Source organism: Cyanistes caeruleus, chromosome 5 (genome assembly GCF_971803275.1).
Source record: "Cyanistes caeruleus chromosome 5, bCyaCae1.hap1.1, whole genome shotgun sequence".
NCBI lineage: Eukaryota > Metazoa > Chordata > Aves > Passeriformes > Paridae > Cyanistes > Cyanistes caeruleus.
The window spans coordinates 24,733,375-24,759,600 of record NC_141705.1 but is presented as its reverse complement, the minus strand read 5'-3'; the positions used below and the strand labels follow the sequence as shown (position 1 = coordinate 24,759,600).

General features: G+C 39.5%; 2 protein-coding genes across 15 annotated transcripts in view; one reads left to right on the top strand and one right to left on the bottom strand.

Moving 5' to 3' along the window:
* LOC111928062 (uncharacterized) overlaps positions 1-17,307 on the bottom strand; it is a 37,368-nt gene extending 20,061 nt beyond the window's left edge. Inside the window, exons 1-6 of the mRNA XM_086887863.1 lie at positions 17,131-17,307; positions 8,119-8,287; positions 5,287-5,349; positions 5,090-5,156; positions 4,485-4,666; positions 3,981-4,032 (exon numbers count right to left, since the gene is read on the bottom strand). Coding sequence (XP_086743989.1) covers positions 5,134-5,156; positions 5,287-5,349; positions 8,119-8,287; positions 17,131-17,307 — 432 coding nt within the window. The 3' untranslated portion in view covers positions 3,981-4,032; positions 4,485-4,666; positions 5,090-5,133. The remainder of the gene's footprint in view (positions 1-3,980; positions 4,033-4,484; positions 4,667-5,089; positions 5,157-5,286; positions 5,350-8,118; positions 8,288-17,130) is intronic.
* Positions 17,139-25,023, top strand: GNPDA2 (glucosamine-6-phosphate deaminase 2). 14 transcript variants are annotated; one of them, XM_086887855.1, is made up of 9 exons: positions 17,162-17,467; positions 18,691-18,765; positions 18,851-19,014; positions 19,318-19,419; positions 19,877-20,059; positions 20,372-20,556; positions 20,650-20,824; positions 22,622-22,689; positions 23,986-25,023. In XM_086887855.1, exons 3-8 carry the CDS (start codon positions 18,891-18,893, stop codon positions 22,684-22,686), a joined length of 834 nt encoding a protein of 277 aa, XP_086743981.1. In that variant the 5' UTR covers positions 17,162-17,467; positions 18,691-18,765; positions 18,851-18,890; the 3' UTR covers positions 22,687-22,689; positions 23,986-25,023. The 14 variants fall into 14 exon arrangements, with proteins under 14 accessions (XP_023781056.1, XP_023781057.1, XP_086743978.1 ...); XM_023925288.2 differs by lacking the exon at positions 18,691-18,765 and having other exon boundaries at positions 17,139-17,467; XM_086887858.1 differs by lacking the exon at positions 22,622-22,689.
* Positions 25,024-26,226: the final 1,203 nt, after the last annotated feature.

Sequence of the window (26,226 nt, the reverse complement as noted above, 5' to 3'; positions counted from 1 at the left end):
AGTTTGGCTCTCTCCCTGATGGGATATCTTCATCTTGAATGTTTCTAAAAATTAATGCATCTGTAGTGCAGTTTTTGCTCCATGCCTGGACCTTCATTAGCATAATGGTAGGATAGATGCACATTGAACTAGAAGTTGATTTAGTGCAGTGCTTCAGTTCCTATTGGAAGGTCACAACTCAATTTCATTAAAGACTAAGAGTAAAGCTGCTGGCATACACTGTCATTGTTTGGTTCCTATTTAAGCCTTCGAAAACAAAAATTAGCATTTAAAATGCTGAAAAGTGTAAATTACTAAGCCCCTAGGCACCAGAAATACCCACAGAGTAGGACTCAAAGAAGGTCAGCCTTGCTGGTTTACCCTGGATTACGTGGTATCTGCAGTGACACACCATGCTTGGGATTCTTCCCACACACAACTTTGTTGACGTTAGCAGCCAAGTAATTATGCTTTTGAACAGCAATGTTACACTCAGATTGGATTTCCCCAGCCAGATCCGGGGCTGGCACTGAATCACTACCACAGGGTGGCCATTCCTAGGGAAATCTCTTTTCAACACATCGGTACAACCCCTGTATCTAGAGGTGATGACACACCAGTGATGAATCTTTAGCTAACCTCAGAAGTTTTCAATTTACCTTTCATTCTTTCATTCTTTTGTTTTCCTGGTAGAAAGGTATTAAAAATATTGCTTTAATAAAGATTTCTGCCTTCTATTTCAGGCTTTAATGTTGTCCAGTTACTTGTTTAATGGCTTTGACTTATAACAAAGAGATTGGTAAAATGTCTCATCCTTTGTCATGATCAGGTAGCAGCTCATTGAACTTATAAATCAAAACAAAATCATAGAATGGCTTGGCTCAGAAGACATCTTAGGAGTCTCATTCCAGCCCCCCCATGACATGGACAAGGACACCTTTCACTAGACCAGGCTGCTCAGGGACTCATGCAACCTGGCCTTAACACTTCCAGGGATGGGGCATTCACACCTTCTCTGGGCAACCTGTTCCAGTGCCTCACCACCCTCACAGTAAACCATTTCTTCCTAATATCTAATCTAAACCTCCTTTCTTTCATTTTAAAGCCATTACCCCTTGTTGTATCACTACACACCCTTGTCAAAAGTCCCTGTCTATTGGCATCATCATGGAGAGATACTGTCAAATTGTTGTAAACAGTCTGCCACTGTCCAAATACAGCCTCATCAAACAGTATAGAAGTGGATATGCAGGTGCTGCCATGAAGCAGATCATCCTTATGGCAGCATGTACTGCTGAATTCTGGAGCTGGTTCTCCCCACCTCCTGCCCTAAGCATTGCACAGACTGGAAGGTCTGATCCAGATTTTGCTGCCCACATGTGATTAAGCAAGCTGTATGGCCATATATTCAAGCCATATGGAGTCCTCACTCCAAGACAGAAGTCTGCATATTATAGCTATATTACTATCTATGACACTTGATTAAAAACTCTTGCCAGTGTTCCTAAAACAGAGTTCTGAGTCTCGAGGATTACTGTCTAATCACAGCACTGTCCTGAGCACATGGGAGAAATTAAATAGCTATAGAGTAAGATCAAAGTGAGGAGGACAGCATAGGTGAGTTTTCCTAATGCTCAAGAGACTGAACAGACTGCAGAACACACCAGAAATGAAAACAAGCTCTGGCTGGAGAGACATGAGTCAGAGGCTGACTGCCTCTGAGCGAGGCACACAGATGACTGCTCTGCATTGCTAGTAATGTGGAAACACATGGTGTGCACCCAGGGCAGCTGCTGCCACACACTTAACTACTGAAAAATGTGTAAGGAGAACACAAAGTCCCCAGATCAAAACAATTCTCACAGAACTGAACATAGGTCATTCTATTGCCTGATGCAACCTCTATGACACACTGCCAACTGTATAATACACTATTCTATACCTTAAATATTAAATTTTTGGATTGTGTTTAAACAGAAGGGACTCCACTAGAAGTAAAAATTGAAGTACATACATAAGAAGGAGCAGAAGTTTCATCCAGTGCAGCTATCATTTCTAGGGCACAGAAGAGTTAATTCTTCAACTTCTTTAATGAGATATGCAAGGTAAGAGAAAAGCATTGGTAGATTTGTAGGGAAAACTGGTACATATTACTTCATTTTTCTTGCAGTAATCAGTTGTCTACCAATTTTGTATTTTAGAACAAATTCCTGACAAGTTCTTCAATGTGTAGAGGTAATTCACAGTTTAAGTTTTCAAAGATGATTCATCTTTATCAAAACACTAGAAATATTGTCATCTGCTTATTTCTAGATAAATCTTAAACTCAGTTCAATGCAGTTTTGTTAGCAAAGGACTTAACTAAATGGCAAAGGCTTCCATCAGAAATCTCAGCTCTCTGCCCTTCAGAACACAGTTGATGAAAAGGCACTCTCTGATATATCTCTGTAGAAATAAAACATTTGTTCCATCTTTTCAGTACTCAATCATGATCATCTTCATCTTCACTGCTAGTGAAGTGGAAAGACCTGGAAATGGGTTCTGCTTCCTTTTTTAATGGTGCAAAAGAGTGATTTCATCTTATCTGAGTTTCACCCATTACTTTCCCTGGCTCTGTAGCTATCCTGAATCATTTCCCTCTATTCTGTGCTTTCACCAAAATTAGAGAAAGTGAAATGCTTTGAAGGATCAAACTTAAACACGTTTGCAGACACTTTCTGTTACAAAGCCTGGAAAAACAACCTTCCTATCTATTTGCACTCAAAAAAAATTCTTTGTGTCAGGAAGTAGCACTAAAGCTTCTTTCCCTTCCTCCCCCTATTCCAGCTTTGTTGTCTTTCTGACATAAACTTATTAACTCTTCAACAGTTGGAGAGGAAGAAAAAAACATTGTAGTTTTTCATCACAAGGTGAGAAGCTCTATATTTCTCCTATTCTTTATAAGAGATTTGCAAGTAATTTTGTGACTGCAATTTTCTGTAGTTTAATCATAACTTGCAGAAATGTTGCAGGAACCAGAATGGTTCCTACAGAAGACAGGAGAGGAATGGGGAAGAGAACCTGAGTGCTGAGGCTGTAGTTAGATATCTGAGATATCCCATGCACTTCTTTTAATTTCACACAAAACTCCTCCTTAGATGTTAAACTAAACCCTACATCCAAAGCTTGTATTTTCTACTTTCTTTTACTATGACTTTTGAGCAGTTTCTATCCTGTCTTTGTTAGATGGGTTTCAGACCCACTCAGAAAATTATACCAAATGATTACTGAATAGAAAAGGTGAAACATGATTAATATTCTGAACATGCAGTTAGCCAGAAAAACGGGAAAAGCAAGCTGTTTTCTTCTCTTACACAGAAGCAAGGAGAAAAAAGATCTATCAAGACTGAAAGACTGTGGGCTGTTTTGTCTAGGGATGGGAGAACTGAGGAGAAACATCAGAGTGGTCTTCAAAAAGAAGAAAGGCATCTGCAATGACAAACGGAATCCTTGATGCCATGACCTCTGTGTAAAAAGCAAATGTAATTGTTTCAAATTACACAAGCTAGAAATTTAGGTTAGGCATCAGAACAGACATTACAATAGCAAGGATAATTGAGCACTGGAGGAGACTATGAAATAACCACCAGAGAAGGTTTTAAAAAACAGTCTAGACAAAAAACAGCCTGGAAAGATATGGCTACAACAGAAGCTGAGTAATGGACTAAATGCTTTTTAGACCAGTGCTTTTTAATGACTTGGTGATTCTCTTAGACTTATGGTCTATTCAAGCCCTGAACTATTCCCTGGAAATAAAACTAAACACAAAGAGTTGATTACTCTATATTTTATAATAAAATAAGAGACACTGAAATTTTTCCACCTGATCCAAAATGTAAGTGGGAAACCTTGATCCATGTTTTGCATCTGGAGGTACCAGCAAGCACCCTTCCTTTGTCTGCTCACCTGTAGCACCTGCAGTTTTTTACAGACTGCTCTGTTCTTCTGGCACAAAGACTTACCATCATGTTTTCATGAATGTCTCATTTAGCCCAAAGTGGTCCAAAATTGTTCCTAGAATGGAAATGAGGTAATTGGCAGACAGCAGCAGAACTGTCAACAATTCAGTCATTTTATTAACGACTATACAAGTGTTTCATCTCATATATTATGCAACTGTACTTATGACTGCCTAACTTCAATGACACCAGAAGAGAAAGGACAGCCCAATACAATGTCAAAAGAAGAAAAACAAGCTCTTCCTTTAAACATGATCAAAAGATCTTGATTTCACGGTTGGCTTGCTGAAGGGATCCTTATCATGCTGCAAGTTACGTAAGCCAGCACTGGCAGCAGAAAACAGTGAACTAAAAAAAAAAAAAACAAAACCAAAAAAAAACTCTGAAAGACAAATGCACAGCTTCCATGCACTGAGATTGCACAAAAAAATTTATATAGAAAAAACATTTTAGGAGATCAAAGTCCCTCTATATTCATAAGAACATGTGAATCTCTAGAATTCTTACCTTGGTTCTCAGGAACTGCCAAGCACAGCTTTCTAATGTCTTGGTGTGCATTTTCTGGTTGGAACCAGAGTCAGCATTCAGAAGCTGTATCTCCTAAGTGCCCAGTTTGCTGGGCACACATCTCTCTGCGTTTTGCATTGCTGAGGGACTTTTGACCAGCATTAACACACAGAAAAGCCCACCTGGATAATTTTGAGATGAACAACAAAGGGATTATCTCTGATAAAGTTGTTATAATTTTACCCAGCTGTAGAAAGAAGCATAGGGTATTTTTGAGAGATTATCCCAGACCATGTGTGTTACCGGGAGACAGAGAAATGTGGGCACAACAGGTCAAATTTTGTGAAAATCCAGAACTGCCTTGTACAGATCACTTGACAGTTTGAGAGGAACTACTGACAGCAACCTCTGTAATTTCTTTCTTGACATTTTCCAAAGAAAAAAGAATTACTTTATCAATTAAAGATATTTTCTTAGAATTTCTGCTGTATCTCCAACACACAAAACATCAATACGAACTTGCCCATAACTTCAAAGTGTCTGAGTAAGTTCCCATGAAAAATAACCCTCCAGCAACAGTGTCTGAAATGCTTTTTCCTTCCTACCTGCAAAGCAGCAGTAACCGTGGTGTGTGATTACGTGACTGTTTTCACTGAGCTGTGGCCTTCCCAACTAGAAGCACAGGTAAACACAGAAAAAAGGCCAAGGCTTGGATCAATTATGTCATATGTGATGGTCTCAAATGACTGTGACATATTTTGTATGATATATAACTGCATCAAGAATAAAGTTTTTTCCTCACTGTCCAGTATTTGGTTTCCACAGAAATTCTCAAGTTCTGGCCGTTCGTTTTTCTCTCCAACAGCTGTGAAAAGAACAAAACAAAACAAAACACTCTTTTTTTATTGCCACACTTTACTTTTTCTTTTTACTTCAGAAATATCCTCCTAGGATGATGTGTGTATTCTCCTTTAGGCAGTGTCTCTGCCATAGTAATATCACAGTGACATAGCATTTATTGAAAATGACAGTCTGACAGATGGTAGGGCACACCCTTTAATCCTAGTTCTTGACAGTGTAGTATATTGTACATCTGATGCCAAAGAATGTTTTTCTCCTGTATGCAAATACATGTGATCCCTGAAGCCTTCAAACTCCTAAAAAAAGATGGAACTGTTTCAGTTGCAAAAAACACCCTTAGATGCATCACCCTTAGATGGTCAATCAAATGTCTTTGGTTTGATAGGTATTACATGGTATTGTGCCTTACTAGCTGAAGAGTTAGATAGGAAGAGGGAAGGAGAGGGAAACAAAGAGATTTTGAGAAGTTTTTGAAATGTTCCTTCGGTGCATGTGTCAGGACACAGCAGCTGACTGCTGTAAGAAACTACAGGAGATCACAAGGCACATCCAGGGCAACCAGTGGATCAGGTCCAGCCAGCATGAGCATGTGAAAGGCAGGTTCTGCTTGACCAGCCTGATGTTCTATGACAAGGTGAGACACGCTCAGCGGATGAAGAAAGACTGTAGATGCTGTCCACCTGGACTTCAGTAAGCCCTCTGACACCATTTCCCACAGCATTCTCCTGGAGAAACTGCTCTGGCTTCAATGGGTGCACTGCTCACCAGGTAAAAACAGTCTGGATGGCTGGGCCAGAGCTGGTGGTGAATGGGGTTACATCCAGCTGGCAGTCAATCACGAGAGATGCTCCCTAGAGCTCAGTGTTGGGGCCAGTCCTGTTCAATACTTTTACTGATGATCTGGATGGGGTCTCAAGGGTATCTTCATTCAGTTTGCAGATGACACCAAATTGGGTGGGAGTGTTGATCTACTAGGAAGGGTCTATAGAGTGGTCTGGACAGGCTGGATTTATGGGCTGAAGCCAACTGTATGAGGTTCAACAAGGTGAAGTGCCAGGTCCTGCATTTGGGTCACAATAACCCCCTGCAGCACTACTGACTTGGGGAAAAGTGGCTGTAAAGCAGAAAAGGACCTGGACATGCCGGTTGACAGCTGGCTTAACATGAGTTTGCCGTACTCAAGTGACCAAGAAGGCCAGTGGCACCTGGCCTGTATCAGAAATAGTGTGGCCAGCAGGATGAGGGCACTGGTGGCCCCTGACACTAGTGAGGTCACATCTTGAAGCCTTTGCCCAGTTCTTGGCCCCTCACTACAAGAAGGACATGGAGGTGCTGAAGCATGCCCAGAGAAGGGCAGTGGAACTGGTGAACATCCTGGAACATGAGTCCTACAAGGAGTTGCTGAGGAAGTGGGGATTGTTGAGCCTGGAGAAAAGGAGGCTCAGAGGGGACCTTAACACTTTCTACAGCTACCTGAAAGCAGACTACTCACAGGTAAAAAGTGGTAAAATGAGAATACAGGCTCAAGTTGTGCCAGGGCAGGTTCAGATTAGATATCAGGAAAATTTTCTTCACTGAAAGACTTTCCGAGCATTGAAACAGGTTTCCCAGGAAAGCGGTGAAATCACCACCCCTAAAAGTGTTCAAAAAACACACAGATGGGGTGCTTAGAGGCATGGTTTAGTGGTAGACTTGACAGTGCCAAGTTAATGGTTGGACTTGATGATCTTAGAGATTTTTTCTAACGTCAATGATCCTATGTTTCTGTGAGTAAAATGGTCTTTCATGGCACATGTTTCAACTCATCAAGTGCCAGAATTAAGAAATCAGAAAAATAAGGTGTACAAGCAATTTCTCTCTTCATCACAAAGAAAAATGCAAATTTTTCCCAGATAACAATAATTAGGCTGAAAGGAAGAAAAGGAAAAAAGATAAAAAAAAGGAGTGTTTTCTTTGTTTAGGGTTTTTTCCCTGCTTATTTCCATAAAAACAATATGGATGTATTCAAAAGGTAGGGTAGGCAATATAAATTATAAATTATTTGACAATCCTTCCTCTGAATCAGAACCTTACTTCATGATTACTGTCCAAATTAAACTTACATGCTTACACATTAAATATATGTACAGCATAACATATCTTCGTGATCCTATGCACTGGAGGATCATCAGAGGAATTTCCAAGCCAAAAGTTTGGTGTCTCCCACCCTAGGAGATATGCAGGAAAGCAAGTGCCTTTCAGAATAACCTCAGAACCATGCAGTGAATTATATAACTGTTTAAGTACTGCTTGCCCTAAACCCATTGCTTTAGCAGTTAGGGCTCAAGTGAGGAGTTTCAGATTCAGAGTGTCTCTTGCCTAACCCATTGCCTCTCACTGAAGTATACATCCATTGCCCAAAAAACCATGCAGACCAGCTGCCCTATGAATTTGGAGAGAGATGGAGGGATGAGGCATTTAAGCTGGGAATTGGAGAAGAAAAAGAAATCATTGGTTTTTGGGCTTTGATGGGAAAACAGAAGGCTGAACTTGAAAAAGAGGAGGTCTTCTGGGGAAATTCATTTAATGAGATGGGGTAGTTCAAGAAGCACAGTCAAACTTGTACAGGTAAAAGGCTTTGCAAATTAAATGCATGTGCATGTCTGAAAACCTGCAGAGAGTAACTTAAACACTGACTTTTTTTGGACCACTGCACACAGAAATTACACCCAACTCATATAGGATGGGTTCTCTGTTTTGGAGGGAGTAGAACCATACATTTTCTCTGCATCACCTTCTCTGTATCTCTCTAGTGGTTCCCTCCCACAAGGCACCTTCACTTTTCTCTTAGGTTCTCTCAGATTTTCTTTGTCTATCCAGCTTACACTGCTTTTCCACAGCATTAACCAACAGTATGTTCTTCTCAGCTTCAGTGTCAGGAATGTTCCCCATCTGCAGATAAACTATAAGGCAACCAAATTTTAATTTCCTAACTAAATTTTAATTTTATATAATCATATTAATTCTATATAATAAAACATAATATTAATTTATTTATATAATAATATTTAAAATAATATTTTAATTTTATAGTTCAATGTTTTATAAGGATACAAGAAGAGCTGTAATGGATGAATGCAAAGGTCCATCCAGCCCAGTAGGTTCTACGCTGGGAAGAGGAATTTAGCGTTGTGAGTGCTACTTGGTTTTGAGTTGGAAGCAGCTAAAAGGATGGAGGCAACTGTCCCTTATTCTTAGTCAAAGAGCATTTGACATATCTCCAGAATGAACAGAGAAGGTCTTCTTTAAGCAAGCATCCATCTGTATGCAAAAAAACATTCATGTGATTTGTTCTCAGTACACCCCTACCACACATCAGTGAATCAGTTATGAGCTGACTCCTTCCAACCGTTTGTGGCTTCTTGTTTGTGGATTCATGCCTTGTCTAAATTGAAATCAGCAGGAGCATCTACTCCTAGACATAATCTGGCTGTGTCAGTTGCCAACAGCAATTACAGGAAGTCATGGGGAACTTTGGCTGCAGGTTACTGAAACAGATGTCAGTTGTAACAACACAGGCATGAGCCTGAATTTCAGAGTGCAAGCAGCCCAAGGTGCCATGTGCAAGTTATATGGACCAACAGGTCCAGCCACAAGTCAGACCACCACCTAAAAATCACAATTTGCAGCCATCATTCAGTTCAAGCCCTACTTTCATCTGCCTCATGGAATCACATATCGCAGGAGTAAAATGCTTTTTCATTTCCTATTGAGGCTTTTTAACCTTACCAGAGGTATGAAAAGTAGAGAGGTGGAGATGTGACAACAAGCAACCAGAAACATAAGTGCATTGCTATTGCAGGAGGACAGTCATTCTAGGAATAAGGCTAATAAAATTTAGAGATTAATTGTACTGGAAGACTTCTTTTTAATTTATAGAATTTTAAAGCAATTGAAGCCAAGAAAATGTTTCTGAAAGCTTTTGCTATTATCACTCACAAATTCCCATTTCTGCTCTGCATAGGTGAAAACAGGAAAACATCTTAAAAACATCTTAAAAATGCTGAATATGCTTATCCAAATAATCAGTACAGGCCTGTCTGTCACATGTTAAAACCTGTATGGAGCCTGCCCCACCTAATTTTCTATTCAATCTTATGGCTACAAGCAGAGTCCCCTTTTTCTGAGGTAAAAACCCCTAAGGTTCAACACAGTGGAGTGAGTTTTACCACACCTTACATTCCACCACAAGTCAGGCCCGGGTCTACAAATTCTTCAAACAAAGAAACCCACTACTCATCCCAGCCCTGAGAGTATATCCTGTACTTTCTCTGAGTAGCACTTCTCCCCTAGGGAAAGCCACAGCAGGTACTATGTAGCCCGTTTTCTGCATTATCTAAACATCCTGAAGGAGTGCTAGGGCAGCCTGAAGAAAACAGCTCCCCACATACCAGCTGTTGTCCTGCTACACACAGGCAGCAACCAATCTGAAACTTCTGAAAGGAGTTCAGCACAAAGTAAATGTTTTCCACTAACAGAAAAAACAGTAATCTCACTGATTACACACAAATTAACTGAAATGGGCCATTGCCATAAACATTGCCTATGAAAAAGACTAATTTTATATGTAACTAGGCAAATTACTAACTGAAAACTCTCTTTAGCTTCTGTCTACTTTACTCAAACCAAGGCTAGGAGAGGTCCCATCCTTCCTACCAGAGAAGGACATCAAGCACTGTAAAGCCTTGGCAGGGAAAGACTACAAGAGGAAGGTGGAAGGAGTGTGACATTTAAGGATGGCACACTGAGCATGGAGAGGCAAACTCATCAAACCTTGTGTGCAAACCCTTAACTAAAAAACAGTGACACCCTAACTCCCTGCTCCGGTGAGTCAGATTGCCTTACATCCATGCTCACAGGGAGAGAGGGTACTCCTTTTGTCTAATTGTCTGCAGGTGTAACTCCCCATGTCAGAAAAACTCAGCAAACAGTAGCCACACCAAATATTGGCTGTGCTTTCCATCTTTTTCTACTTTGTGACTATTTGATTTCTCCCCCTGTGCTCCTGGAAGATTCAAGAGATGCTGGAGTGGTGGGTACTTTGTGCCTACTCTGCCTGCCTAAGTCAGACCTTGGCACAGTTTCAAGCTTGCCCAAGCATCTATTTTAAACAACATTTAAAACCTAAGGTAATGTCAACCAAAAATGTATTTCCTTTTACAAACTGCATTAACCTTGAGGTGAATTAAGACATGTGCATTTTTTTAATTCTGTGCCAGTATTATCCTACCTGTAGAGTATGAATAAATTTTATAGGTTTTGAAGTAAATGGGTTGCATTTTGTATATTTTTAGATCTTAAAAAAGGAATACATATTTGGAAAGCCTAACTCTACATGGATGTTAAGAAATACAGGATACAATGTTGAAGAGCCAGGGACAAATCTGGCCTCGGGTCTTTCACCTCTGCTGCTGATCACCACCCTCTTGGCTTGAGAGGTGGCAACAGAGATCTGACAAGTCAAATAAAATAACAAGCTATTTTACACTCACACACACACACACACACATATATATATATATATATATATGTAGATATATGCCAAACCAGTAGTTTGGTACAATAACCAAAGTAATTTGGTTGCTAATTTGGAGGCTTTGTCACATCCAAATAGTCTCTCATCCCACATTATCACCAAACTGCCAAAAGCTAAGGTAGTTTTAAGACATATAAATACATTTCTAAAGGGAAAATTTATCTTTGCTACAATTCATCTCTTTCAAAGTTCAAAATTATACTAAAAAGTTGATGAGAATGATGAGTGCTTTCCAGTGCCAAAGTCTGAGGGAAGTTTTGACTGGTTCCAGGATAGGGGTAGAATGGGTGGGAACAGCAACACAACTGCATTCCTATAGGAGATCCCTAAGCCCTCATATAAGCACAAAAATCACACCAAAAAAGCAGTGAGTTATGCACTCAGAGAAAAGGGGTTTGTAATGGGAGTCACCTGGAGATTAGCTGTTTAGTCTCTGAAACAGGTACATACACAACATCAAATGGTACAGTCAGCACAGAACAGCCCACCCTCTGGAGACAGGCAGCTGCACTTGTTCGTAAGGATTACAAGGAAATGAATTCTCCTGGCAGAATAATTTGTTTAAGGCTTCTCTGTTTTCTCAGTTCTTTTGTAACATCCCCAGGTTGGCCAAGAACCATTATCTATCTTCCCTTTCAGGCAAGTGACCCAGGCAGGACCCACACTTCAGCAGCTGCACAGTTTGATAACCATTTTCTAAACTCTACTTGGTAGTGGGCTGCTGCAGACAAGTGTGAGCAGACTGAAAAAGTCTCTAGTTAAAACGGTAGCACAGAAAACACCGAGCTTGTCCAGATAAACAGCCATCGCTGTATATTCTGCAAACTAGGTGTAAATATATCTCTGATCGGCTCGAGCCATGCCTCAGCCTAGACAGACAGCACGGTCCCCATGGCAGAGGACACCAGCAGAGCTCCCAAAAATAAAATTCTATGTGTGTGAAAGAAATTAGCTGTAAAAAACCCAACAAACATGCATGAATCCTACTTTACTGGAGTCTTTTACATAGGTGCAGATACTAATTTATTTATGTTTCCAAGGAGTCTAGAAGCGATTGTGTGTGTTTGCCGGCAGCCGCTGGAACGCAGGCAGGCGGCGGCCGGAGCGAGGGACGCGACAATTCCAGGGCCGCTGCTGCCACCTGGCTGTCACCCTGCCCAAACTGCGGCACCCAGGGAGTGAAAAAGGCTAAAAAAAACAAACCCAAACATGGTATTTGAAACGTTTACTCAATACACTGATAATAGGTCCAGATTACATTTATTGAGTATGTTTTATAACTATGATTTCTGCAAGCTTTTATAAAAAAAATGCAAAAGGCAAAGTGCACTGCGCAAAAAAAGCAACAATCTTAAATGGGATGCAACATTGTTTTTTTCTCCAGAACTAATAAAAAACACTGATTGACGCTTACTGATTTCTCTGGTTAGCTCCCAGCATCTGCGAATACCTAGCACGAAACTTTAAATCCTGGTTCAATTTTGCATAAACACAGTCAAATGAGAATATTTTCATGAGCACTAAGGACTCACTAAGTTTCTTGAGACTCATAAACAACATATATCCAGAAACATGCCTAAGCATTCAGCTGACTGGCATAGAATAACCTGGCTACAAAACCAGGAAACCTATTTCCCATCTGCATGGCTGGAGTAGCATAGAATATTAAACACATCCTATATATTTCTCTGCCCAGTCTAAACTGTGTACTCTGAAAGGAATGGGCTTTAACAGCAGCTGAGAGCACTCTCAGAAATTTCTTTCAACACCCCTGCCATACATCAAGAATATTCCACACTGCAGGGGTACAGTCAACCATTGGTAAGTGACCCATACTTATGACACAGCTGACACATCAGTAAAAGATCTGATCCAGAGGGAACGCAGCAGGCACCTCTGCCTGCTTTTCCTGGCAGAGAGACTTGTGGAGAAATATCCTGGTATTTCAGGTGCACAGGAAAATGATCAGCATCAGATCTCTCTACGTGGCAAAATGAAGTAGTACCAAATACAACTCCCACACTGAACCTCTACTCTCAGAAGAACTGAAGAGTTCACCAGCAAAAAGGTAACAGAGTGATGGTACAATAAATACTCTTGTCATCACCTTTATTGTTTACCCTGTAGTAAACCAGCTCGTACTGTTTTGGTACAGACTCCACCAGAATCCATGTAGGAAGCACCAACACATTGGAAGAACAAAAATGGAAAACAAAAGCATAGGGTACTTATCTTAAAATAAGTTTAAAAATTTAAAGTTTTTGAAAGCACCAACTTAAAGAAAATTAAGTTGGTGCTAAATATTATTAGCTAGATGCTTCATTTGTGTCTCTGCTGATACAGTCCTGACATCACAGAATCTCATGTTTCCTATTTCACTGGAAACTGGTTCCCCTGGGCTAATTGCATAAAACATTATCCAAATGATATCACATGCCATGCATCCCCCATGTGTGACAGGGTTCTAACTAGGGAAGTTTTGAAGACTGCTGTGAAAAGTACAGGGATGTAATGTCCATGTGAAACTCTCCTCAGTCTTTGTGAGAAACAAGCAGAGCTGCCGAGTGGATTGGGTCCCCTCAGGCTTATGTCCAGAAAAGAAATGAAGTTACCAGAAATTCAGTCTGCTTTAATGGCAGGAAAACAGCAGGCTATTACCTATGGCATTAAATGAAGTACCAGGGGTAACAACCACTGTCTTCATATTCTTTCAGAGTTCTGAAAATAAGGGGGGGGAAAAAAATGGTCACTGCAGATTTTCCCCTTTTCCCCACAGTCATCACCCTCTAAAAGGTCTCAGCTGCTATGTTATTTTGTATCCTTATGCTCGATTGCACAGGTGTTACACAGCAGAATTGTGGTGGGTTGACCCTGGCTGAACACCAGGTGCTGACCAAGCCACTCTGTAACTCCCCTCCTCAGCAGGACACTGTGGGAGAAAATAAGATGGACAAAATCCTCATGGATCAAGATAAAGGCAGTTTGATAAAAAGAAAAGGCTGCACATGGAAGCAAATGAAAAGACAAGGTTCATCCTTACTCCCCATCAGCAGGCAATGTCCAGCTATTTCCCGGGAAGCAGGGCTTCAGAGTGTGTACCAGCTGCTTTGGAATACAAACACAGTAACAACAAATGCCTGGCTCTCTCCTCCCCACACCCTTCCCTTTCCAGCCTTAAGTGTTGTATCTGGGCAGATAGCTTACATTATAGAATATCCTCTGGTCAGTGGGTCAGCTGTCCCATCCCAAGATCTTGGCCACCCTGACCTCCTGGCCAGGGGGAATGCTGGGGACACAGCCTTGATGCTGTGGAGGGCTACACAGGAGTGTAATTGACACCCTTCTAGCTACCAGTGCAAAGTACAGCATTGTCAATGCTGTGCTTTGTCACAGATGCTATGGGAAAATTATCCCACCTCAGCCAGAGTCAACAGAAGAGTTCCATTCAGCAAGCTAGTAAATTCTTTTTTTCAGTCTTTTCAGCAATTACTTGTTTCTTAATCTCTACATTTAATGCCTAAGTACTTTCATTGCAACCTTTTGTTTTGTTCTCAGAGTCTTTCCTGTATGTGAACACCAATTTGAGTAACTTTCCTTCACAGGTCCCAGCTTTTTGCAGGATACAATCAGGATACTTATTTAGTTCTTCCAACTAAATCAGAGGGAATCTGTAAGAACAGCTACCTTGTTAAAAGTCTGGATTCACCTGAAGTTGAGGTGGTCCTCCTCAGATAAAACTCATTGTAGTTTGGGTACTGTTGAAGTACATCTGGTTTAAATTCATGTTTACTTAAACACATGTTTAAAAAAAGCGATCTGATCATAGTAGATGTATACAAATCAAATCACCATGAATAGAGTAAATTAATTAATATTTAAAAGAAAGAGCTATTTAGAAAATAAAAGGAAAAAAAAAATCACAGAAAGACGGCTTCCAAAAGCAACTTGTAATAAATAACTGTGAGACTTTGAAATCTCTAGTTACACTATTCAATGAAATGTAATAAGGAACTAAGATTTCTTTTTTTTAGCTGCATCTTAATTAGTAATTGTTAGCTATGACATTCAGTGTATATAGAGCATTTTTCATCTGCTACTAATTAGAAAGGAAAAATCTGAAGAATTACTTAGAAAATCATAGCCTAGGTATTAGCACACAAACAATGAGAGTAAGAATTGAATATGTTTATGAAAGACAGGGAATTTGTTTGTCTAATAGAAGCAGTTGATAGCATTGTGAAGTTTGCTAAAAGGCAACAGAAGCTGCTGTTCCAAATTTAGAGGCAGTCAGAAAAAGGACAAGTTCCACTGAGTGTAGAAGAGTACATCACATATTCTCAGACCCCCTGGAAAACATGAAACAAGGGGGAGCCTATTACCTGAATTTTAAGTTTTTCTGTTGTGATAGAAAAAAAAATAAATCAGGTTGTGGAAACCAACAGAGTTGTTTTTTCTGGGGCAGGGGTGATTTCAGGCCTGTAGGTACCTAGGTGCATAGTAATATCAAAGAAATGTGTCTGCTGTATGCAGAAGTAGTTTACCACTGAGGTGTTACATGTGGTCCACAGAGGTAGGAAAAAATCCAGAATTGAAATCTAGACTGTTACACAGAATCTGAAAATCACTTCCACTGCAAGTATACTCCGACACAATGAGAGCAGCAGAGGCTCAGAGCATGACTCAAGAAATGGTGCAAAACACTATTCTTTAGGACCTGGTAAAATTTCTGAGATAAAGACTTTATCAGAAGAACATGCATGAATTAAAGTTGTTTATATTAGAAAGTTAAATTCAAATGAAAGGCCAGTTTTGAAACAAAAGGCATTTTCACTGGTTGCCTGCTAAGCCCCAGAGATCTCAGAAAGAGGAATTTTCCTTCACAAGCTTGCAAACACACCTTTCATGCCCTTGGCAAAGTATTTCTCAATCCTTCTAAACCTTGCTCGACAGGCTCACAGAATGACAGAATACACTGAATTGGAAGGGGCCTGCAAGGATGGGCCTTAAATGAATGACTTATACGGGGATTAAACCCCCATTAAATCCTTGGCATTATTAGCATCATGCTCTAACAAACTGAGCTGAACTCAGTCTTGCCAAAAACATGTTATCATTATGATCATATATGACCCCAGATTTATTTTTCTTTTTCTTTTTTTTTTTTTAAATACACACTCCCCTTTATTAGCTTCCCTTGTTTTACCTTTCCATCATGTTTTAGCTTAGACAATTATGTGCCTGCCCGGTAAACAAATTTATCCTGGTCTTCTGTTTTGGTAAGGCCTCAGTTAAGCCTACAGTACGTGTATACACATATATTCAGAATCATGCTGCTTGCTCACCCCCCTACTCCAGGTTCCCCACTCCATTCTGAAGCAGCACCCTTTCAGACTATTGGCCCTTTCCACACATCAAGATCTATCACCCCACACCTGTTTAATTATAGCTTAGCTCAGGCTATGGAATTACTAGACTGCTTTTAAAGCAGAATCACAGACTTGTCAGGGTTGGAAGGGTGATGACCTGGCTCAACCCCCCTACTGAGGCAAGGGTCACCTGGGGCAGGTGACACAGGAATGTGTCCAGGTGGGTTTGGAATGTCTGGAGAAAGGGAGACTCCGTGACCTCCCTGGGCAGCCTGTTCCAGTGCTCTGCCACTCTCAAGGTAAAGAAGTTCATACCTAGATGGAACTTCTTGTTTTAGTTGATGGCCATCACTCCTCATTCTGTTTCTGGGCACCACCAAAAAGGGTCTGGCACCATTCTCTGCCTTTGAGATATTTATATGCACTGGTGAGCCCTCCTCCCAGTCTTCTCTTTCCTAGACTAAACAGGCCCAGCTCCTGCAGTCTCTCCTCGTAAGTGAAATGCTCCAGACCTCACATCAACTTTGTGGCTTCCACTGGACCCTCTCCAGTAGCTCCCTGCCTTTCTTGTAGTGAGGAGCCCAGAAGTGCCCACAGCACTCCAGATGCACCCTCATCAGGGCTGAGTAGAGGGGCAAGGTCACCCCCCTGGACCTGCTGCCCACACTGCTCCCGAGGCACCCCAGGACACCACTGGCATTCCCGGCCACGAGGGCACTGCCGGCCTATGGTCAGCCTGTGATTCACCAAGACGTTGATGCTTCACCGCATCAATTTTTTTCCAATAGCTACGCACGGCTTCTTTTGCAGCTGCATCACGTAAACATTTAGGTTACAGGGGAACCTTTTTCCACTCAGATGTCAATGTGCTCCGCAGCAGAGCGCCTCTGAGAGGAGCGCTCCGAGGCTGGAGCGCCCCGAGCAGCCCGGGGCCCCTCAGCTGGGGCCGGCCGAGCTCCGCCTCGCTCCGGCCCTGTCCCGGCCACACACGCCCGGAACTGACAGGGGCAGAGGCGCCCATTTCCCGTCCTCGCCTGCCGCTTCCGGGTCGCCACTGGAGACGGCGGCGCGGGAGCTGCGGGGCGGGCGGCGGTTCCCGTCCTCGTCCTCCTCCTCTTCATCTTCCTCCTCGTCTTCCTCCTCGTGCTGGTGCCGCTCGTGGCCGCCGCGGGCTGTCCCGGGTGAGCGGGGCCGGGCAGGGCGCCGGCTGTGCGGGTGCCCAAGGGAAGGGAAGGGGAGGCCGTGGGGGCCCGGGGCTGCAGTGCCGGCGGCGCTCTGGCTGCAAGGTCTCTCCCTCTGACAGTGTAGATTTATCATCCTTCCCCCCGCTCCATCACTAAACAAAGCCAAAAAGAGTGCCCTTAACCGAAAACTCGCGGGTCCGTGGGTCCCTGCTCTTGGAGAGCATCCCCGTGTCCCCAGGGTAGAAGTGGGATTTTACGAGGCCGCCCTAGAGCCGCGTACTCTGTTCCTGCTGGCATGCTTCTCCTCCTCGGGGATGTGTGTTGACTCTTTAGGGTACGTGTGGAGTAGCGTTTCCTCGGCAAAGGTGAGTTTGACTTGTCACGGCTCAGCTGTCCAGGGAGGTGGAGCGGTGCAGGCAGCACACGGTGATGGTCACTTTCTTCCTCCTTCAGTGGGACAAACATGGTACCCTGTTAAGTCCTTTAATTCATATTTTCTTTGAAACCAGCCGCTGATTTTGGGTCTGCTAAAGGTTGTGTGGTCGGTTGTGGTTGTGTTCTGGCTAATGCCGAGCACACCCAGACCTGGGAAAAAAAAAAGAGTAATGCGTCCCAAACTGGTGAAAGAGCCTCAGTCTTTCTGGAGTAACTACTGGCCTCTGTTAAACAGAAATTCATGGAAAAAGTATTTTCACTGAAATGCAAGAGATGCTTGTATACTTCTAGCAACCAAGCTTGTTTTCTGAATATTCATCTTAAAGGTTGATACAATTGCACTCAAAGCCTTTTAAATTTCTGTTTAAATTTATGTGGCTAAGAAAAAACATTACATTGTATTTCTTCCTGCAAATTGTAAACATTTCATATCTCTCTAATGCTTTATTTTTTTTTCAGATTAATAAAATTACTGGGCATTGTAAAGGAGCTAGAATGGGAGTGAAAGGAGCTTTAATTATTTAGTCCCAATTAGGTATTTTGAATATAGAAACATGGGATTACTTTGGGTCTTGTTTTTGAAGTTGTAGGAATTCCGCTGGTCATAAGAAACAGGAATTAATCTTGTTATTTGAGTATTTCCTCTTTTCTGATGGTAACACTTGATGAAAACATTGAAGTTCAAAATGGCTTGTTTTAGCTTTTAACTGATTGCTAATTGCTTTAAATTAGTCTGTGGATTTTAATAAATATTTTGACTGTAATCTATCATTTGGATTCTGTAGCTTTTCTCTTGATTGTCCAGCTTGAACTGGGACTACAAGAGTGTGGTATGCTAATGCAAGTCATTGGTATGAAAGGTGAATTTCTTATCTCCTCTGTAATATAAGAGTTTTACAACTATTTGTGTGGTGCTTATTTTTAAAATTTCACCATTTTCTCCAGGTTTAAGTTTGTTTTATCATACAAGTTCCTCACTGCCATAATGAGGCTAGTAATTCTTGAAGATTATGATCAGGCTAGTGAATGGGCAGCCAAATACATCTGTAATCGTATTATCCAGTTCAAGCCGAGTCAAGGAAGATATTTCACGCTTGGTCTACCAACAGGCAAGTTTTATTCAAAGTCTTTGTAAATAACTAAGCCTAGAACAATGTATCACTGCTAGCACATACTGTATTTAAAAGAACATAAGTATTATTTTTGGTAATATTCTAACTTTTTTTTAAAAATATGGATTTGATTTCTGTGAAAAGTTGTGAAAGTTTGAGAAACTGATAAATACTAAATGAGAAACAGTAGATTGCTTGTATGTTGAAATGCATAGTAGCAAAATTTGACTGTGAAGACATTTAAATACACTGAAAATGTTGTGCAGATACACAGAACAGTAGAAAAACTTTATTTAACAGGGAGTACACCTTTGGGATGCTACAAAAAGCTGATAGAATATCACAAAAATGGAGATCTCTCTTTCAAATATGTAAAGACTTTCAACATGGATGAGTATGTAGGTAAGATGTGCTATTATCTGAGAACATACTGTACTGTTATTTTTTTTTCTCCTTATAAAAACTATTAAATATTTTTGTCAAAGTACCAGATTACTCTAGTATGTTTGTATTCCTATATTAAACTGGTGTCCAAGCATTTTCCTCTATTCCTTTATCTACAAAAATGCAAAAATAAACACTGGGCTAAATTCAGTGTTTCACGGTATTTCTGTAGAAATTACATTGCCATGTAATACTGGGACTGCATTTCTGTTGAAGAATTTACACTCTGGGATAAGATGTATGTGGAGGTAATGTAAACCAGTTACCTTGTACATGCCAACAGGAAACCTTTCTTCTTGATGTAGTTTGAAATCTTGCTTTATTTGACTCAGGTTTGTTTTGCATGCCTTACACTAGTTACATACAGACTAGAATTAAGGCTGGTTGTTTATGTCTTGCCATATGGTAATTTCAGGGCTTCCCAGAAATCATCCAGAGAGCTATCACTCCTATATGTGGAATAACTTCTTTAAGCATATTGACATAGATCCGAATAATGCTCACATCCTTGATGGAAATGCACCAGACTTACAGGCGGAATGTGATGCATTTGAAAAGAAAATTGAAGAAGCAGGGGGGATTGATCTGTTTGTTGGAGGTATGAGGAAATGCTCTATGATTATTTACAATTCAAGCATGTACATCAGTTCTTTAATCATTATTTCCATAACTTAACTAAACCCCAGATTTTTCAATTATTGTGTAAGACAGTTCTGTGATTAACAAAGAATCAGTGTAAATTCCCGAACAGAAAGGTTGGTGTCCAAGTTACTAATGACTTAAGCAAGTTTTTCTTGAAAATGGGGAACCAAAGGGAAAGGATGAGTCCTTTTTTATTAATTTACCATGTTTTAGGCTATGTGTTCACCCCTCAGGTCTGGAATGATTTATTTTTTTTAACTTTGAAAAGGCATTGGTCCAGATGGCCACATTGCATTCAATGAACCCGGATCAAGTTTGTCTTCAAGGACAAGATTAAAGACTTTAGCGATGGACACCATTTTGGCAAATGCTAAATACTTTGATGGAGACTTATCTAAAGTACCAACTATGGCGCTAACAGTTGGTGTGGGTACAGTGATGGATGCTAGAGAAGTAAGAACTCATTTAGTTCTAGTTGCATGTGTGTTTTCAAGATTAGTTGGTATTGATACTGGGATTGGAAGTAAAGAGACCTTTGTTTCGCAGGTGATGATTCTTATAACGGGTGCACACAAGGCTTTTGCATTGTACAAAGCAATTGAAGAAGGAGTCAATCATATGTGGACAGTTTCTGCTTTCCAGCAACACCCTCGCACTATCTTTGTGTGTGATGAAGATGCTACTTTAGAACTAAGAGTTAAAACTGTGAAGTACTTTAAAGGTGAGCACTGAATCAGAGGTCACGTGTTTACTCATAACCAACAGCTTTGAAATTATATTGATTTAAATCTGAGCCTTCCAACACTTGGCAGACACTATGTATAAAGTTATATAGTCAAAATATTAAATATTAACTTATTTCTTATGTTTGGAAAATTGTCAGGAGGCATAACTTGTGCTACCTCCATTCCAGACAAATCTAATTGGGAAGAGTATTTCCTTTGCTTCCAGTTTGAAACAATAGTTTATTATCTTGAACTTCAAACAGCAGCAATCTGGTGTTCCAGAATACAGGTCTTAAGTATATTGGAAAGTTTAGCTTAAAAAAATCTTAATACATTTATTAATCCTGATACATTTCCATGCTGCTTTTGCTATGTGCTGTAATGTGATGTCTGGTAAACTGTGATACAGACTTTGAAGCCACCTGAGGACATTTTTCATATGCAATTAGCATAACAATCTATACTGCCTTTTAAAACATAGCACCCTTTTAATGTGTGTGTTTTTCATATTTGTAGTAGGTATAATGGGCCAAACTTAAAGTAAATCAGGATATATGATAGTAATTGAGACTTCTTGGACTGAATTCTGTTTCACTCAGACAGTAGAAGCTGAGAAAAGTAGTTTTCTCCTGACTCTATTAGCACAGCACATGCAATTGCGTGACTCAGCTGTCTTTCTTACTAGCACAGGTACCTGTAGTAGCTGAGGTATCAAGACTGTAATTTATTAAATTATTTCTTAGAGCATTGTATCAGCAGTGCTCATATATGTATTAGATTGCAATTTGGACATTTCTGTGATTTTTATCCTGGTACCTCTTTGTGGCCAGCTTGTTAATTTTGGATTTTTCAGTATGCTGTTCTCTGCTATGTATTTGTGGGCTAGGAGGGAAGGTCAGTCTCTTCCTGTATCATACTGCTAGATAGTACTTACTGTTGTTTTCAAAGATAAACTTCTTTAACTGCTTGGATAAGTTTTAAACGTTATCCTGTATTTTATATAAGCAGAGGCTTTGCTTGAGAAATACAAATCTAATGTAGAATCACTAGGTATAAATGACACTGAACATTGCTTTAAAAAACATCAAGGGCTACAATTTATGAATGTGTGCTATTGTGTCACTGTATCTAATTACCCTGTAATACACAGCAATAGAACTTTTAAAAAGATGGTACTTTAAACTTACTTAATTTTACCTACTCTCCAATCAGTGAGATTTTTTTCCCTTTATAAGATGGAGGAGAAATCGGTATGGATCAAATTTGGAATTATTTCTGAATTTGATCTTCAGGTTAGACTTATTAGGGAAGCTAGGTTGTTCTTAATACTGCTGTTTATGGTAGTGATTTATGGAGACTTTTCAGCACTTAAAACTTTCAATATGAAACTGCAGTTTTTTTGTTTTATAATCAAGTGCCACACTGGCTGATAAACAGATTAACCTCTTCAATTTTTTCTAACTTTCTGAAAACCTATAACAGGCTAAAATTATCAAGTGTGCTTATGGTCTTGCTGTAAAAGGGAAAATAACTTTCTTGAAGAATGAAACAGAAAATTAATTTTGAATTTACTAATTTGCCTGCAGATAAGTTAGTTCAGGATATTTTTTTCCATACTTATGCTGTATGTATCCTCTTAAAACTGTGCAGAAATTTGTTTATTCAAAGCATACTTGAATATACAGTGTGACTTTCCTTTGAAATAATTGTTTTGGCATCTACCAATTCTGGTGCATTCCTGTAAAAAAATACTTTGTTTCTCACTATTTTTCCTGTAACACTTTCACTAACAGGATTTAAATATTCTTCATTAAGTAAGACAGAAGCAATACTTTGTAACCATTTTTCATGCATCTAGGAAGTGAGTAATTATTTCCTTTTAATTTCCCCTTTTTAGATGAGGAAAATATTGGTAGAAAGTTAAATGTTTTAAAGCTCACAACATGTTTCTAGTTTGCGTAGTGTATGCAGCTGTTACTCTTTCTGGACAAATGACTTTTATGTCAAATGTATACTTAAGTTTTTGTCACCATTAAACTGAAAAAAATATTAGACTTGATCTAACATCTGTATTTTATATTAAATAATCACATAGTGATTAGTAATAGATGCTGCATAAGATGCCTTTTTTTATGGTCACCTACAGTAATGACCTTAAGACTGTATAGTTAACTCGAATTTCATGTTGCTGCAGTGACATTAAGGTTGCCACCAGCTGCATCATTTAGCAAAGGTATTTGAATATTCTTTGCCATAGACACTAAAATACACAGTACTGTGAGATTTCTTTCATGGTTTTTAAGAAAACTACTTTTAGTGTTGCGTATTTTAATTTTAGAAGCCAAATCTTTAGTTCAGTATTAAAATGGACTTTTACTTTGCAGATTGTGAACACTGATCATTACTGCTATTAGTCCTCAAGGTGAAATGAGGTTAAAAACCTGCCAGTGATCCAATGTCATACATACCTAGATGTAGGTAACATTTTTACTAAGTTAGAGAAAAGTTAAGAAGGAAGCATCTTTTTTATTAATTGCACTTCAGCATTTTCTAGAATTAAAGTAGTTGAAGAGGAAACCCCCTAATCATAGCTATGGAGGACTTGACAAAAAAAAAGCCTATCTAGAACAGAAAACAGTTGAATTGCTGAAAATGAGTCTGCACTAAGAGTCTGGATAATTTAATTTGATTTTTCCTGTCTAGGACCACAAGTACATGACTACTACAAAGACAGTATTACCATAATGCTAGAACATTGCAAAAGAACTCAAGATAAAAGTTTCACTATCTGTGCATCTTATTTTTATGGCAAATTGTGCTGTGAGTGAATTATGTTGCTGTTAGACAGTTTTTAAAACACAAAAAAAATATGTATTCAGTTCATTTGGAAGTATTCCAGATGTGCTTTTTGGGTCTGTTATCAGAGAATTGTCTGGTCCCTGCTCAGCTGATACTGAATATATCATTAGTATGCGAGTGATACAGGAATATATCTACTGTCTCTGATTCTGAACTACTTTAAATAGCCATTGTTGTTCTCTTCAATTAACTATTTATAATGTATACTTTGAAGCCAATTCCAAATAAAAATGTGGATAGAAGGACATGTTAACAAGTATAACTAATGTAAAGCTGGCGTTGTTGCTTTCCCCCCAAGGTTTAATGCATGTGCACAATAAGCTTGTGGACCCACTGTACAGTATGAAAGAAAACTGAAAGAAGACTGAAGAGGAACTCCATGTGGGTCAGCAGCCACAGTTTTAGGTAGCAGATGAGTTCACTGCTATGCAATATGCTGAAAACTGTTTAAAATGGCAAATCCTAGGTACTGTATTTTTAAAAAGGTCCAATATCTGTACATTCACATTCCATCTGTTTGCTGTGTTGTGCATTTTGCTTTAACATTTGGAGCTCTGCTGTTGGCTGGTTCATCACTAAATGAAACACAACAAACTTGGGAGAGACTGCATGTTACGTAGATAGAGGAAAAGCAGAGCACTTGCTCTAGCACAGCTATGTATTGCATCTGCCTCATTTTAGAGATGATGACACTTCATTTCTCAGAATTCTTAATTTTTGGCTTGGTTAGTGTAACTACATTTTGCATTTGTGTCTCTAGGCAGAAAGGTTTTGGCCTTTGTTAATACTATGGACTTGTAATAGTTGTACAATTTCTACTATGAAATGTTCTGTTTACATATATCAAATGTACACTGAGCTTTTGCACTTGGTTGCCTTAAATTTGTCTTAAACAGTTTTTGGGCATCTCAAGTCCTGCTGTATATTTCAGGCAAATGAAGATACAAAAACAGTGCCTAAAAACGCACCAAATTCTTCAAAGTTACAACTTGCTCCTTGGATAAAAACATTAAACTTCCAACAATAGCACTTTTTCCTCTCATGTACTTCAAATCACTTTAGGATTTTTGTATTTTTGGTAATCAAGCTTTATACAGAAGGAGAAATCTCAATGTTCCTTCCTGGAGGTACCTGGTCAATTATATAATTGATGTTACAATTGAATGCCTGAAAAGAGGTTAATTTACAGGACCTATAATGTCTGCAAATGATCATTTTAAGCCAGCTGTTAATCACTTTTTCATTGTATCATTATAAACATTGAGCTGTTACAAGGAATGTTATTTCCTACTTTGAATATAAGTAAAACTTAAATATAAATCTCTTAATTTCAAAATTGTTTCATTTCTAATATAAACTGTTATGAGTAAATACATTAGAATTTCAGGGAGTGATTAAGCATCAAATGAGAAAGAAAAGAGTTTACTGATGAAGACTTTTTTTGGGAAAGCCCTTGTGTGAAATACTCACTGCAAGAAAGTGCAACTAAGCTTAACTTCAACAATTTAAGTTTTCACTTAAATGACAAGCATGTAGTCTTTATTACAAAATCACATTGTCTCCCCAGGGCTGTGGTAGTCTCATCTAGGCTCATCTTTCTCACAAATGGTCTTACAGGGTTCTTTAAAATCTGGACTGTTCTCTGTTTCTGTGAAATTAGAAAAGCATGGAAGAATCTGTCTATAGCAAAGCAGGAAGCCAGGCCTAGTGTTCCAATTCTCAACTGTACATTGAACATCCACACATTTAAAACAGGTTTTCAGTTTAAGGCTCAGTTTATGCACGTGTATTTTTGAAGAATAATGCAACAATGTGGGGAAAAAAGGCTGAAAAGACTGCCTTTCAGGAGAATGCTGTTGCAGGTATGTATGACAAAATGCAGTGTTAGGTTTGCCATTAGCCTTTACAGCTAAGCAAGTTTATAATTCTAAATTAGCCTAGCATATCAAGGTTACCATTTTATTCTTCTTCACATTTTAAGGTGTTTTGAAATTCAAAAATTCAAATATTATGACTAAAATTTGTATGTTTTTTCTGTCTCAGGTGACACATAATAAGGCTAAAACAGATTCTCAAGACTTTATCCATAGGTGTAACTCATTTAATTAGGTAACATATATTTGAGTGTCACTCAGCAAGGATATAATTTACTGTTTGGATAATCTCTAGCTTACCTTTGTCTTCTGCCTTGTTCCTCAGTACAGAACCAGTGCATTCTTAGAGGTCTAGTTCAAGGAGTGGGGAGGACCTTGTTTTAGCTGCTTTGCTCCTAAGCATGTATCCCTGCATCTGTGGTTTCTTTAATGCTAGCTTTTTACAGAGGAGGAATAATAATATGTTAGAGAGCCTTTATCCATAGCATCCTTCCTTTCTTCAGGGTCAGTAGCAGCAGCTTAGGTATCTTTATTTAGAGGTACAGATATCTTGTTCATATCCAGATGTTGCTGGTTTTTCAGTGCACCTGAAACAGCTTCAAAAAAAAAAATAATCAAAAAACAACAAAACAAAAACCCAACCACAAACCTCAACCAAACAAAAG

Coding starts and splice junctions, on each gene's coding strand:
- GNPDA2 (XM_023925288.2), top strand. CDS start 18,891: ATGAGGCTAGTAATTCTTGAAGATTATGATCAGGCTAGTGAATGGGCA. Junction 20,557..20,649: donor CAGTGATGGATGCTAGAGAA/GTAAGAACTCAT, acceptor TTTGTTTCGCAG/GTGATGATTCTTATAACGGG. Junction 20,825..22,621: donor AACTGTGAAGTACTTTAAAG/GTGAGCACTGAA, acceptor TTTCACTAACAG/GATTTAAATATTCTTCATTA.